Genomic DNA, 16280 nt, shown 5'->3' with positions numbered 1-16280 from the left:
CTACTAGAATGTGCTTTCCACTGAGACACTTAATACTGTGTTAAGCCTGGGCAAGTCCTCAGCATCATCCATCGCATTGAACCCTTCACAGTCCAGGATAACCGGCTGGTCCCTGATAACTCTGCCCTGATAGACTTGCTCTGTCTCAGCAGCCACTGACCTTTTCATTCTGGTTTAACCCTAGCTGATCCCACGGTTAAGGATTTAATCGGAGGCTTCACTGCTCTGCATTACGCTGCCATGCACGGCCGGGCCCGGATTGCACGCCTGATGTTAGAGTCTGAGTACAGGAGTGACATTATTAATGCAAAAAGCAATGATGGCTGGACTCCCCTCCATGTGGCTGCCCACTACGGTAGGGACTCATTTGTCCGGCTCCTCCTGGAGTTCAAGGCTGAAGTTGACCCGCTCAGTGATAAAGGTACAACGCCACTTCAGCTTGCCATCATCCGAGAGCGGTCAAGCTGTGTGAAGATCCTTCTGGACCACAACGCCAACATCGACATCCAGAACGGATTCCTGCTGCGCTATGCTGTGATCAAAAGCAATCACTCTTACTGCCGCATGTTTCTTCAGAGAGGAGCAGACACAAACTTAGGGCGTCTAGAAGACGGACAGACTCCTTTGCACTTGTCTGCCCTCCGTGATGACGTGCTCTGCGCACGGATGCTGTATAACTATGGAGCGGACACGAACACAAGGAACTATGAAGGTCAGACTCCACTGGCCGTTTCCATAAGTATTTCAGGAAGTAGTCGGCCGTGTTTGGATTTCTTACAAGACGTCACAAGTATGTAATACAATTACTACTATTATTGCATCTTTTCCTCTTAATCCGAACCTTCTGAATTGCTTGAGGTATTTCTGTAATCTGAGCTGACTAGGAGCTAACCATTCTTATAAGTCCTGCTTGGTAAGTAGTACTCATTTACCCAAAATCCCATTGCGTTGATAAAAGGGGACAGTAAAGTTTTGTGTCAAGGACAGACACTTTTCAAAATGGATGGAGCTGAAAGTTAGAATAGGGTGGTTCCCCTGCTCCGAGTGATAGCCTGCCTGGGCCTGTGCAGGTTCAGATGGAAGAACTAGAAAGGAGGGTGGGATCTTAGATTGCTTAGCTATGGAGACGGTTTTGTACTTTCTTACTAAGTTCCACATGAGAGGAAGGCCACTCTGGATTATTTAGACACCCCAGGAATAGAGGCTAAGGAAGATCTGTGAAAACACTAGGTTCCTAGGCCACACGGCTTCCATCAGCGTCTGCTCAGCTTCTGAGAGACACTTCATCTCACTCGGCAGCAGCCGATGGCCATGCTGTCCTCTGAGTGCAGCTGTTAGTTTGCATGGGCTTTGTTACCTTCTCTTGTCGGCTTCCCTACCACCTAAGTGATGTAGCACAGGGTAACGTGTGACCCAGGAGGCTGACGTCTATAAGCGCCTTAGATTAACCCGGCTGTGCTGTTCCATGCCTCGATGCCTTTCCCCACGTGATCTTGATTACAGAAGGAAGGCTGGCTTCTGATTATGATTTATAAGAGGCCAGTTTTAGTTTTGAGTTTTTAAAAAGCCAGGAAGTGGAGCAAGTAAACAGAGAGGACAGTAGACCTGGAGGACATGGAGCTGTGTGGAGGGACCAGGTGGCATGGCAGTGAGGACACACAGCTGCAGGCCTGAGATGAACGGCCCTTCCCCTAGGCCCGGCTAGAGCAAGGGAGAGTGGAGCCGCTTGTCCATGTGCCCACGAGGACATAATTGTGGAGCCTCGAGGGTCTGGGGTGTTTGGGCCTTTGGGGTTGCATAACAGCTGAGGGGGAAAGCAAATTATGGAAATGCTTTCCTAAACCAAAAGAGGAACTTATTTATACAAGAAGGGGGAGAAGCAGAAGAAATATTGTTGAAAGAGTACAGGTGTGTAACTCTGTGAAAATATTCAAGCGTAGCGTAACCCAAGGACATGGCTAACTAAAGGTGGACCCTACCAGAGGACCTGGTGATAATTTAGCTGAGATTTCTGTTGTCAGCACCCCCCTTCACCACGGTACACAGTTATGTGGTTGATCAATAAGTTCAGACTAGAGAGTTATTAGAACGTGGGCAATATTTTAGAAGGTATTTATTTTCACTCCGTGCGTTCTGGTGTTCTGCCTGCCCATATCCCCGTGTCCCGTGTGTATATAGTATCCAGGACAGCCAGCAGGCACTGGGTCCTGTGGAACTAGAGTTCTAGGAGTTGATATCTGCCATGAGGATACTGGGAACTGAACCCAGGTCTTCTGTAAGAGCAGAGCTGCTAAGCTGACCCCCAGAATAGAAAATCTTCCCAAAGGACAGAGAAATTTTATGACACGGCATAACCTTGGGTGGTAACTAACAAGAACTTGGATGTTAAGAAGATGAGATTTGTATGAATTCATGCCTGGAATTGTATTCACAGAGACACTGTAGTTTGGGACAATAGCACATCTAGCAATGCTCAAGCTTGGATTATAGACGGGATGACTGGGTAGAGCAGCCTCTGTCTGCCCAGTCACTTCTGCAGGGAACGGGACGGAAGGACTGGAAAGGGCTGTTAGCTGAGTGTGGCGGGACACACCTCAGGAGGCTGAGACAAGAGGATGTAGGGTTGAAGGCCAGGCAGGCTGTATAGGAATAGGCTACAATCACAAGACCCTGTCTCCAAAATACACAATAAACAGAGTCGGTGAGCTGCAGTTGCCTGTGTTTATGGTGCGGAAATGAGCTAGAGCACGGCGCCTGAGAGGGTCCTTCCTGCCTCTGCGTGTGGTTGGTGAGGTTGCATTCTGGAGGAGCCTTGGACCTCGGAGTTCTTTCCATGTAAATATTTTCCCTTAGGCAGGAGAGGAGCTTGCTCAGAAGACAGAGTCAAAGTTGGGTTCAGGCAGGTAGAGTCCGGGCTCTTCTTGGTTGTCTGTTTCTCTAGTCCTCATTTGGCCAGAGTCCTCCATATGTGCACGATCTGTGGGACCCTTCCTACCGCTGCCTTATTAGGGCATTAGTCGGGGCATCCCTCACTCTAATGTTTTCCATAGGTTTAAATGAATAGCCGTGGTTACTCTAGGTTCTCTGGCTTATAGTAATTGCAACATCTGTGTCACACCTAAGCCTGTTTCTGATACTAGCTTTATCTCTTTGGCTGTCTTTCTTTTTATATTACCTAGCATGGTATGGTTTTTTTTTGTTTTTTGTTTTTTGTTTTCTTTTTTTTTAAGCTGAAGCTAGGCATAATGTGAAGAGCAGCAAGAACTCAGATAAATAACACACACATACACACACACACACACACACACACACACGCACCCTTTTTTTTTTTTCTTCTATTTTGATCCTTTTGAGATGGCCTTGGCTCTCATCAGACTTGCAGCCAGTCTCTCTGCCTGTGCTTCCCTGGTGCTGGGATTATAGGTTTGAGCCACCATACCCTTGCCTCTAACAGCCTGCATGGAAGGCTTCCTCGTCTTCTGGCATGGGGCTGTGTTTTATGTGACTGCAGATGGCTGCCTGGGCCAAGTTCTCCTGTGTCTGTGTTTCTCCCCCTCCTTCAGCCTCCCCCTCATCCCCTTGACTCTTTTTCAGGTCTAACCCACCACTACTACATTGAAGGGCAGTTAGTATAGTTATAGGTGTGATGGGGCCCCACAACCCCATGATCTTCTAATTGACTTCCAGCCTTGTAAGTGGGCCTGTGTCCCAGGCTGGAATGGCCATCCGTGCTTTCTCCCTCAGGTAGCTTTCCCTCCAGTTCTGTAAGGTGAGCTAGGAAGGCTGAGAGGGCTGAACCTGAGATGTCCATTCTCTGTGAGAGTCTCTGCCTTTGGAGAGCAGCCTTAACTTCTAGAGAGGTTTGGGGTGCTGGTTGCACACACCTGCCTCTGTCATAGCCATCAGGGGCTTCATCGGCCTCACTTTGAGGACCTGGCAGAACTTCCTTTGACTGGCTCCTGATTTCCTGTCCATCCGCAGCCTCCAGTGTTTCTGTGTCTGGGCCCCGTGGCTTTTGCTCAGGTGAGCATGCCTCATGAGCATGCCTCAGTCATGGCACGCTGGCCTAATAATCATAATCTCCAGAGCTTTCAAAGAAGGTGCGCTGCCTGCAGCTTCAGTCTTTTTGCTTGCTCCAAGATCAGTCTTAGTTTTTAAAGTTGAGCAATTTTTCTTCCTTTTGCACTTGGGAGTGATGACGTCCAAGCTCTGTGAGAGTTAGAATGGATTGTCCATCTGGTGTTGCCTTTTTTTTTTTTTTTTTTTAAGTGTGAAAGCATCCTTGCTTTGGTTCTTTGAGCTGGTGAGTGCTTTGCACACTGGGATCAGCTGGTTCCTGTCTCTACATCATCACAGGTTCTCAGCGGTGCCCGTTATCAGAGATGCCATCAAACCCGCAGAATGGGGTGCTGCAGAGTACCACAAACAGCGTGCCTAGTAACTTCAAGCAAGCTCTTCAGCCCCCAGACTCACCCCTCAGAGCTTGGTGCCCTCCTTGAAAAACTGAGGGAGCTGAACCAAATTCTTGCCAACAGCTACTTTTAAAGGCAGTGGTTTTCTAGTACTAGAGAGGAAGGGAAGGACAGAAGGAAGGAGAGAACGGGGTAGGGGGAGAGAGAGAGCACACACCATAGAGCCCTGGGATTTGTTTGTTGTATTTTCCAGAGAATGGGCTTCTAGGAGGCTTCAGGGGGTGTAAGGTCCAGACGCTGTGCATAGCCACAGTTTTCACTAGGTGACCTTTGTGCTTCCAGGTTAGAGTGACAGTCTGGCTGGTGTGGCACTGGTAATCACTGTTTTCCTCGCTGCCAGGCAGCCTCAGTCATGGGTACTGCAGCCCATTTACAAATGCGTTGGACAAAGCGTAACCGTAACTGAGTCGAGTCTTGTCCCTTTGTGCACAGACCTTGTCAGCGCTCTGTGGGTGAAGACGGCCAAGTGGGGAAGTGGCAGGTCTGTCTGAGCTGGACCAGCAGCTTTTTCATGGAGAACCATTTCTCCTTGAAAGATTGACTGACAGCCAAACTGTACCATTTAATCATGGGCACTTAGCAGGCATTTTCTTAGAAACGAGCAAAGTTCACTTGTCACATCAAGGAAAATGACCACAGTATTGATGACCAGTCAGACTTGAGCTTTGAAAAGAGGGGTTTCAAAAACTTGTATTTACAATTGTGAGAGTCCTTCTATGTAATGGTTTTCTGAGATCACTGGAAATATTAAGAAAAGTGATTTCTTTTGCTATCATATGTTGAAATTGGCTAACAATTTGAAGGCATGCATAACCTAGTGTGCCATGTGTTCCTGATGACAAGTTTATGTTACTGTGTGCATGGGTAAAAGATCCACTAGAAGTTTAAGATACACCAATGGACTATAATCTAAACGTACAGAAAGTTCATCAATGTATTTCAGATTCTGTGCCACCGTTGGGACTGGGGAGACGGCTGAGCTGGTAGTGTTTGCCAAGCAAGCATGGAGACATCAGTTTGGATAAGCAGCACCCAGATAACATGCTGGCCATGGTAGCATGCTTTTGTAACCCCAGCAGCAGGCGAGTGAAGACAGGAGGATCCCTGGGGCTTCCGGGCCAGCTCCCAGCCAGTCGCTGACCTCCAGCTTTAGTGAGAGACCCTGCCTCAAAAAATAAGGTGAAGGAGCAGTTGAGGAAGACAGTATTTACTACTGGCCTCTGCACACACATGCACTTCATATGTATGCAACACACACACACACACACACACACACACACACACACACACACACACATCAAATTGAAAAAGAAAAAAGCTCCTTGTCTCATTTTACGACAGGTTCATAGAGGATCCAAGGTTAGCTGGAAAAGGCTGTTCTAAGTACTCCTTGCTTTCCTAGCAACATATTTGAGTGAAGCTAGCCTCGGGGCTAGCACACTGCATCAGGCTAGCACAGTGTGCCAGGCCGGCACAGTGCACCAGGCTAGCACACTGCATCAGGCTAGCACAGTGTGCCAGGCTAGCACTCGGAAGTTCAGAGCAGATGGAAGGCAGACATTTGCAGGAAAGGAGCAACAGCCCTCTCTTTGCAGCCACCTTGTTCTGAAAGTGACTCTGGTTTTTATTTGTTTTCATAAAAATTACGTCAGCTGATAAACTGATCATTGTTATTTTTAAGCAAGTCAAAATGTTTCTGAAATGTGTAGTTTTCTGAGTATGGTAACTATAGAGCAGTATAATCAGCAGAAGCAAAAGTTCTCTGAGAGTTTCCCACTGTAAAGGTACAGAGGCATCCATCCGCCAGCTAAGCAAGGCGACTGAGCACTGTGGAATTTCCACATTTTCAGTGCTAAAGATCAACGCCAGGGCAGTGGGCATACTCAGTAATTGGTCCACGGTTACCATCACTATGCCACATGCCAGCCCTACATTCAGGGGTTTTAAAGGTATCCTCTCAGCCTGGTGTTTGAGAATTTGAAGAATCGTTAATGTATTTTTGATTAAAAAATCTGGGTAAGTTGAAAGCTTGCCTCACACTTGCCTGCGTATGGCTTTGGCTCTGGAGAGACCCCTCCTTCCTGACTGACATTTATAAAATTGTGGCTTTGCTGACTCAGGATTAGTGATCCTATCAGTTGGGAATTTTAGTATGTTGGATCCTGAAGGCAGTTTTCAGAGACTAGTCATGCACAGAACATGTCAGACATGCCAGGTCCCCGAGTAAATGAACCACCCATCACCTTGCTGGCGTGGCCTTCTTCCAGTGGCCTGCTCCACGGCTGGTCTGGACGTCCGCGGGTTCACTGAGACATTGACTGGGGCAGTTGCCTGTGTCTCAGAAGCATCGTGCAAAACCTAGAGTCACTGTCAGCACACCTTCAGTGCTGTGTAAAAGGCAGGCCCGGGGGATTTGGATTTGTGTGTTTTAAGGAATTAAATAGCTCATAATGCTGAAAGGGAAAGCTGAAGAGGCTGGGAATTGAGTTGTGTAAACTGTTTCACAGGAGACTTACTCTGTCAAGTGCTTAGGATAGTTGCTTGCTGGAACATTAATCACAGATGTTTAAAAATATTGTTTTATAAATATCGAAGTAACCAGAAATATTTTTTTGTTTAGATTTCAGTAGTAGTCAAGTACTATGTTATTAAAACACACACACAAAGTACTATGTTTACAGAAATAAGACTTGAGACTAAAAGTAAAAATGAAGAAAAAAAGAGAAAAAACCCTTTGAGGCCTGGGGGCCAGGGGAGACTTGGTTTTGAAGCTCTGTAGTAGAGTAAGTGCTTAGTGTGCAAGGGGCCCTGGGTTCAATCCCTGGCACCACCAACACAGACACACACACACCTCACGTCATACATACACATGCACACACACACACACACCTTTTAAAAATGCAGGCTAACAAAAGGCATGGCCTCTCAGTGTTTTAAAATTTAAGGACGTCAAACAGGCTGTGGCTTTCTGAGCTAAATTCAGCCCAGAGTAGTATGCCGTGGCTTCACCACACACACAGCCTAGATGACAACCGTCCTGACCTACTATGCTCATTCCTAGTGCTTCTGTTGTTATTTTATGGGATGACCTATTATAAGTATACTCTCTATGTGGAGAATTCATGTGACTCGTTTTAACTAAGGGTCTTTACATTTTTTTTTTCCCTAGTGAATTGGAAACTTTTGCCAGATCATCTACTTTAGAGCCTTACAGGAGTTTCTACTGTTAACATATTAAAAATGAACACTGTGGTCATTTAGATAACACCACATCTTAGGTTCTTTGACACAGAGACCATCCTTTTAAATAAATCCCTCTCTTCTCACTAACCTGAAAGGCTCTTCTTCCATACCTTCTTGAGGTGTTTATAAATCCCTACTGTCAGGGTTGGTACCTATAGATGCCTTGACATTTGAGAGAAAACCACGGATCACTTTTGCCTGACTCTGTTACTTCTCAGTCACTGTGATAAAACACCATGACAAGGCATGTCTAGAAGAAAGGATGAGAGGCTGAAGGGCAGAGCAAAGGCGTGGCAGCAGGAACAGGAAGCAGCAGCCACAAGCACCAGGCAGCGTGAACTAGCAAAAGGAATGGCTTTAAACTCCCAAAGCCCACCTCCAGTGACATACTTCCTCCAGCAAGGCCACACCTCCTAAGGCACCCCAAAGAGTGCCACCCACTGGAGACCAAGCATTTCTGTGCCCAAGATTATGGAGGGCGTCTCATTCAGACCACCAGTGCTCAGCCACCTGAGGAAAATGTAACCAATAAATTTATGCCAGAAAGCTGATACTGTATGTTTGAACTGTAAGTCAATACTGCCATTTTTATTTTAAGGGAGCTAGAACCGGCCATTGGACCTACAAAGCAAGAGTTGTTTACCCCACTTTATACTTAGTCCCAGTGAGAGGACTTTAGAAGCAAGAGCAAAAAGAATACTGTGTCATTGGCTAGATGTGGCAGGGCATGCCTTTAACCCAGCACACAGAAGGCAAAGGCAAGTGGATCTCTGTGAAGTGTAGGCCAACCTGGTACAATAAGTTCCAGGTCAGCTGGGGCGACATAATGAGACCTTGTCTCAAAAATAAAAAGTCAAATTTTAAAATGGGAGCTGGAATTAAACAGAAATATTAGGAGACCATCCTGGATGCTGGCAGAGATGAAGAGGCCCTCTAGGGAATGACAGACCCTGAAGCAGTCTGGAGGAGGGCAGCAAGCGCCCTCGGTTTCTTGGCCTACTCCCCTCTGTATCACTGTCCCCCTCTACAGCGAAGCCTAGGACTTCATCTTCTGTGTGGTTACCCTTGACTGTTTCAGATGTTTGGTCTTCGTCTACCTTTATGAGTAATTAGTATGCTTTAAAGATTTATTTTTAATTATGGATGGGTGTCTGTGTACATGAGTACAGGTGTCTACAAAGCCCGGAGGCGTTAGAGCCTCTGGAACTGGAGTGATCAGTGGTGGTGAGCAGCTGGCATGGGTGCTGGAAATTGGAAGACCACCTCACACCCTTTTAGCAGCTGAGTCATCTTTCTAGTGCCCAAGTGTAGATATCTTTATCCTAAGAAATCAGTTAGGCCTCCCTCACGAAAGCCACAAGGTGTGTGTAGAGGTGGGGAGGCCTTTGGGACAGGTACTTTTCTAAGTTATCCCCTCAGGCTTCCTCTTGATTCTAAACTGGGACGGTCAGCAGCAGATTTCCTATTTTGTGCCAGCCTGGTTATTAATAATGATAGGCTTCTCCACACTAGGAAAGATTAACTCTTTGAACTATTGTGTAATCCCATTGGCATTCATTAGTCTGAAGACCTTGTAGTTCCTGCTGCATCCTCCAGTGTTTATGAGTCCATAAATTACAGTCTGTGGGGAGCTGGCCTCAGCCTCCCTGTTACAGCCCACTGTGGAGCAGCACTTCCTCGCTGCCTGTGATGCCTAGTGGGTGGTGTGTGCAGGTCTGCTGATTGTCCCTCCTCTTGTCGTCTGTGTCCTCTTCTCTGCTCCTCCTTCCTTCTCTTCTTTGTAAGAAGAGAAGCATGGTAAGCATGCAGTGGGTTCTCAGGCGATGCTTTCCTGTGGTCCGTTGACAAGAAATAAATATTAATCTTGTAATCATGATCTCCTAGTCCCAAGATGCTGTCCCTGCAGAAGGATTCCCGAGATGTGTGTGGAGGCACAGTAGCCCTGAGTGCCCTTACTGCCCTTTGCCAGTAGCCTGCTGTTGCCTCCGCATGCTGACAAGCCAACGGAGTTCACTTCTTGGTGTGCGCAGGGAGGTAGTGACACCCACTCCCTGCCACCGTGTGTCCTTTTACACAGCAAAAGTCTTCATATTCAGCCCTTTGAAGTCATAACAGTGGCTTCCAGCAGTTTGCCAACTGTTCCCTGCTAGTGGCTACTACTTGCCCCTTTCCAGCCTTGCTTTCTTACCATCTTTCCACATGAAGATGAAGACCACTTTCCAAGAATGGCCTTCTTGTTTCCTGAAAATGAGAAGAACTATCCCTATAAGTGTTTAGCAACTAATATTTTTAGAATTTGCTTTCTGGTTATTTCCGGTTTGCCTTACACTGGTCTTACCACTTTGCCACAGTGAATGTTTTTACTTCTTATACAACCTTTGAGGTAGGTGTTGTTATGAAGAAACTAAGGCACCAGGCTAAACACCTTGGCGAGGACCATGTGGGTTGTGAGTGACTAGGAGCCAAGCATGTGTCCTGACTCCAGGATTGTTGAGTTTAACCACTACAGTATGCCCTTACCATTCAAGGCAGCTCTGCAGTAAGGAGTTACATGTGGTTAAAAAGAGCTTTAAAAGACCACATTCTTCCAAAATATTAAAGGATGTCATTCATGGCATGTCGCTAAAGGAGAAACAAAGGAAAAATTAGAAACTGAGAAAAGCATTCCAATATGCGTTGGCCTAGGACCTCCACTGAACAGAGCATTCCAGAACATGTAGACTCCCAGTGGCCACAGCACTACCTCACCAGCCCCTGGGTGAGTGAACTATTTTGCCAGAGAATCCCCCGTCAAGCCTCCCCTGAAACACTGCAAACAAATAAGGAACTTAATGGAATGTTGTCTTAAATGCTTTGGTGCTGGGTAAACTCAGTTAAGCACTAATGGTGCAGGTATCTCTGACAGTGTATGATGGAGAGAGAGCCTGAGCTCTCCTGCCCTGAGGCTCCTAGGAGACCATGGGTGAGGTACTGATGGAGAGCAGCAGCGGTCTCACCCAGGCCTTCTAGAGTCTTTTCTTCTTCCTTCCTGTTTTGGAGTTGAATCTGATGAGGTCTTGCGCTCACTAGAGAAGTGCCCCTCTACGAAGCGTCATTGCTAGATCAGGAGTTCTAAGTCTTATGGAGTTCTTTCCACTTAGGAAAAATTACTTGATTTTGCATTGTCACTATTAAAACAGTGCAAACAAGAGATGAGGTACTCAGAAGAGTGGTGCTTCTCCAAGAACAGCCTGGGACCCTCCCAGGGAGGTTATGAGGTTGGCGTGAGCTCATAGCAGCAGTATGGTGTTATCTGCCCATCTTCATGTTCCTCCTCTCCGGAGACTATGTGGTGTGGTTTTTATTTCAACAGACTGAATGCAAATGTACACAAGAAAGCTTAGCTATTCTCTGGAAAGCCATGTGTTACAAAGCATGGCAAATGGGGTGGGGGTGAGGGGTGCCACACCCCTTTGACTGTTTTGTAAAACAGTTTTTATCATGTTGTTCATTTCAATATGCAGTTGGTTTGATTTAATTACTTTTAAATGGATTTACAGGTATTTATAAAATTTCTGTTGTAACTTGTGATGTGGTCATCACCAAAGATGTGGCCCACAACAAAGTTCTTTCGTATCCTCAGTAATTTTGAAAGACATAATGGGATTTGACACTAAATGATTGCTGGCTTCTGAAAAACGCTATCTCCTTGGGTTTTGAAGCACATTGCTTAATGTCTCTGAGACTACTAGTAAAATGGAGTGGAGCTACGTATGCCTCACTTGTAAAACGGTAAAAGGACTCTAGACATATCACACACTTCTGTTGGACAAGAAGCCGCAAGTATTTAATATGGGATAGCCTTTTTATACCGTTATGTCCTGTGTGACTCCAGACACCTACTGAACCATTATTGAACAAGTTTTCCTTATGTTGATAATATTCAGTACTGTTGAGAGAAAAGACTTTGGATTTTATTGCTTCTCTTTTGGATTCAGTGACAACCATGGTTGTGAGCTAGCGATTCAGACTAGCTTAAGGTGGCTTTCAAACTCCCTAGATGCTGACAATGAACAGGCAAGCAGGATGTCATTTGCAAAGAGCTCTGTAGAGAAGCTGCAGTGTCCTAGCCTCAGAGTCAAAACAGGCCACCCCAGAGAGCATCTCAACCAGGCCATGTTTTGTTGTGGAGAAACTGAGGCATAGAGAAACCACCTGCTCATGGAAGCTCCCCTTTGTATTAGACTCTCATCGGGACAGACCCACAGTTCTTTGATTTGTAGAAAGAATGCCAGGCTTGGAATCATAGAGACTATCCTTAGTCTCATTCTAAACTACAATTGGTTATCTGACAGCTGCCAGTATCCTTAAATCTCTCACCCTCAGGACCATATATATAAAGGCAGAGATGGAGGCATCTGCCTGTTAGAGAAGAGGACACAGAAAAGGATCCAGGAATAATAATCAACTCCCAGTGCTCTGCTCTCGTTGACTTCTGTCCTCTAGCTATGTCCCACCTCCTGGAGATTCCACAGCACTCACCAAGGCAGTACCATCATTCAGGCACAGAATATTCTAATCGGGTGCCTGACAGGACCATTGCATACTCAGACCATAACATTACCGCCTTGTAAAGAGTTTTGGAAAAGACCAAGTGGGTGAGACACCACAGGAAGGGACAGATGACACTTGAGAATCTCGGTCAGTCCTTTGACTGTAAGATCCACAGTAGACCCTTCCTCAGACAATGCCTTCCCTCACATCCCTCCCTCTCCAATGCTTTGTACCTCTGTAACGTTCTCTTTTCTCTGTCATTTTAGGACAGCCCAGAACCCTGCAGGACCTGTGCCGAATTAAAATTCGACAGTGTATAGGCCTTCAAAACCTGAAGCTGCTTGATGAGCTACCAATTGCCAAGGTCATGAAAGACTACTTAAAACACAAATTTGATGATATCTGATACACCTGGACTGTGGACAAGATTACGAGTTATTCCAGATACTTAAAAGGCTTCAGGCCTTGCACAAAGTATATCCTATGCAATTTCTGATTTGCGGTCAAGTCAGAAAGCAGGTATACACTTTTAGGTTTATGTTTGTTTGGATTTCATTTGGGGGAGGGATCTGTGTGTGTGTGTGTGTGTGTGTGTGTGTGTGTGTGTGTGTCTACACTCACACATACACACCCCACGCTTGAAGGTCTTAATTTGGTTTCTTGGTCCAAGTCGATGAGGTCCAAGCCTTTCTATACAATACTGCATTTAGAAAATTTGTTTTTCCTAAGTGCACAATATAGACAGGTTTGAAGCAGAGAATTTTCCCTTTTGATGCTCTGGTTTCATTGGTGAACACGGTACTAGGAACCAGTAGACGGAATACTTCTTAAAGTTTGGAGGTCTCAGGCTCACCTCCTGTGATCCTGGGTGATGCTGGAAAATTCTCTGTGAAGAAACTTACAGTAATGCTGTCGCCTCATTCATTTTTAATGAGTACAGATGAGCTGTTTAAAAATCCTTTTTCCCTTCTAATTAATGTAGCTTTCCGATGAAAAAAACCAACCCAGGACCTCGGCTTCCTTTGGTGTGCGCTTTTTTTTTAAATTATTTTTTTTAACAACTGTAAGACACTACCCTGAAACATTGTGTTTCAACTCCCCCACCCCCTCTCTTATTGAATTGTGCTTTTAAAACAAAATCAATGGGGAAAGGAATTAACTTTTTAAAGCCAGTGTATTCTGTTTTTTAAAAAACAAAACAAAAACAAAAAATGGTGCCTCTTGTGCAACTCTCTTGGTGTCGTCTCTGGATGGTTTGCTCTTCCTGTTCTTCAGTTGGCTTCCTTGTGCCCCTTGGAGCCATCATCACCACCTCCATCCCACAGCAGGCCACCAGGATCACCTCAGTTTCCACCTTAAACTTTGTGTTTTATTTCACCTTAAAGAACAAATTTCATATTCTGGTGATGACAGAGGTCCCTAGAAATAGCCCACATTCTTGCTAAACCATTCTACTTTAATGACTAAATATTTCAGGGTGGTTTCTTGGTGGATTTTTTTGCCTTCCTGGTAATATGTATACATATATATTTTAAGGGGAAAGTCTCTAATGGGCACCCTTTTGTAAGCCTGGCAAATTGCTGATACGCTAATTAAGTATTTCCTGTCTATTTTGAAGGTGAGTACAGTAAAGCTCTTCAAGACAAATATTTTAATTTTCTGGGTTGGTTGGACAAGTATGTGCAAGAAAGACCCGGATGTAGTAAAGTGTTAGTAACAAGGGGGAGGGCCCAGAGGCCCTAGGCATCATGGGTGTTCCTGGGGACACACACTCACTGCTTCATTTGACGTTATGTTAGTTTGAAGACACCCCCTTTTAAGTTCCCCATGCCATTCTTAGTGCTGTGACAAATTTTTTAAATATTTATAAACTGTTAATAAATTTGCTATCAAAAGGTTGCAGGATAAGGGCTTCTCCTTTCTTGTCAGAATTGCCAGTTTGAAGGCATAGAGGGTAAAGTCTTCCCCTCCTAACATAATTAAGCAGAATTAGGTTTCCCTGAGTTCAGGCTAGCAGTGTTGTTCACTCAAGCCCAAAGCTTGCCGTCTTGGCCAGAGTAGCTGTGACCGCAGAACATTGGGTTTGCGTGTGCCTAGGTGGCACAGGGATTCCTGAACAGGCAAAAGGATGCTTCAGGGACTTGCTGATGTGGCCCATAGCCTCCTTCAGGGAGAGCATGAGGCCAGAGTGATAGCTGGGACCCAGGAAGATAGGGATGGCTGTGGTGACCCTGGCTGAAAGGTTACCTCCATGGAGAGTCCCCTTCTAAGGCACCTGCAAAGCTGTGTTCTCAGTCTTTATTCAGGCCCCAGGTCAGGGCTGGAGACACACTACCAGCCTTAGGGACACAAAGTGACCAGAAATTAGTTGAGTGTAACTTGTGTTAGAGCCCCAGCCCAGCATGGAAAGTGGTGGGAGGAGAGCTGAGAGTCTGGACTCTGAGCTGCCATATTAGTGTCCAGTTGCACAGGAATCATACATGAAAATTAATTTATTTTGTAAGTTAAAAGTGACATTCACTTTCCAGCCATTCAGAGGGTTCTGAACTAAGCCACTGAAATCGAATTGAATCAGGGGATCCCAAATAAAAAGATCATATTAAGGCAAATTCTTTGTGCTGTTTACTGCTGTGACTTCAGAAAAAAAAACAAAAAACAAAAAAACAAAAACAATTCTGAGTGCTCTTCCAGGAATTGAAAATTCTATTTAATGAAGAAGTGTATAATTCCATTATTTATTGTTTGTGGTTTGATTTATCTGGAAGCTTGAGAGAATGTCCTTTGTTTATACTAGACCCCAGTCCTGTGCTGTATTCTATGGTAACGGAAGGGCTGTCCAGTTGCTGATGTGGTTGTGGTGACCATGCAGGTCTGCCCCTGAATTTGTTATCAGAGAAGCAGTCTGTGGCCCTAGGAGAGAAAACAGCCCCTCATAACACAGCCCGTTGACTCAAAATTCACACTGAGTCTTTTGCGCTTCTTTTGAAATTTATTATTTAAGCCTATTACTAAAACTTTATAAAATGCATTTGGCGAATACACCAAAGAAACCAGCTCATAAAATATGATCATTAACGAACTGCAAACCTCATCTTTTGAAAACAAGGGTGTTTCTTTGTAAATATTTGTGTTTATAAATGTACAGCAGAGTTAAGAGTGTTTTTTTAGATTATTTAATTCCCATATTTCTAAACTATTTACTACAGAATAACCCCTGCTTATTAGTTTGGGTGACTTGATTGTTTGTTTTTTTTTTTTTTAATTCATTACCAGTCATGCTTGGAGTGACGATTCTGCTGGAGAGGTCAGCACTCTGGCAGTGGCTGGAGTCGCTTGTAAAGCATGGGGGAGACTAGCATGACCTGTCAGACTCCTCCCTCGTAAGACACCAGGAAAGCGTAGCTTAATGGCCAGAGTGGACCATGAGAAAGAGTTTCTAACTTCCCTACTGAATCACCTGTTAGCCCAGGGTGGAATTGGGACAAGGCTGTTTGCCCACAAATTTAGCTTTCATGTAACTCCCAGTGTGTTGTATCATAATATATTCTGTTCTTTCTTTGTAACGTAAGTTTTGCTTTGGGTCGATTTGAATTAAAAAAAAAAATCTTAAATCTGGTTTAAAAAAAATACTGAATTTGTGTTTTCTTTCTCTTCTATCTTAACTTTTTCACAACTCCAGGTGTTTGGTAAAGTGGAATAAAGCTGTATTTTTCATCAGCACATTAGGTCACTGGTGACTGGATGAGAAAATTATTCAAAAACAATGCACATTTCAAGCCATTTCTTTAACTCTCTTTTATTTACTTATTTTTTAGTGTTTTATTACATTTGTTTATTTACCTACCTGCTTTGTGGAGCTGAGAGGAAAGCCTGCAGGAGTCTATTCTCTGCTGCTCTGTGCCCCGCCCACCATGGGGTTCAAGCCCTTCATGTGCTGAGCCCCCCACCCCCACCCCGCCCCTCCTCCCTATAGAGTGCACTCTGTGAACACAAGCCAGCAAAGGGCATGGTCGTGAGTGTATCACTCCAGCA

At 45.1% G+C, this 16280-nt stretch overlaps 1 protein-coding gene across 5 annotated transcripts in view; it reads left to right on the top strand.

The window, feature by feature from the left end:
- Positions 1 to 15875, top strand: part of Asb7 (ankyrin repeat and SOCS box-containing 7) — a 45315-nt gene extending 29440 nt beyond the window's left edge. For 4 of the 5 annotated variants that reach the window (NR_003961.1, XM_006540568.4, XM_006540567.4 and 1 more), the window contains 2 exons: positions 185 to 790; positions 12515 to 15875. Coding sequence is in view for 4 of the 5 variants with exons in the window: in XM_006540568.4 (XP_006540631.1) it covers positions 185 to 790; positions 12515 to 12654 (746 nt within the window). In the remaining variant the exon portion in view is untranslated. Of the gene's footprint in view, positions 1 to 184; positions 791 to 5415 lie in introns of all 5 variants that reach the window. The other variant, XM_011250779.3, reaches the window with a different exon arrangement.
- Positions 15876 to 16280: the final 405 nt, after the last annotated feature.

This window comes from Mus musculus, chromosome 7 (assembly GCF_000001635.26).
Source record: "Mus musculus strain C57BL/6J chromosome 7, GRCm38.p6 C57BL/6J".
Lineage (NCBI taxonomy): Eukaryota > Metazoa > Chordata > Mammalia > Rodentia > Muridae > Mus > Mus musculus.
The sequence above is the reverse complement of the archived record's forward strand: the minus strand, read 5'-3'. Positions and strand labels throughout refer to the sequence as shown.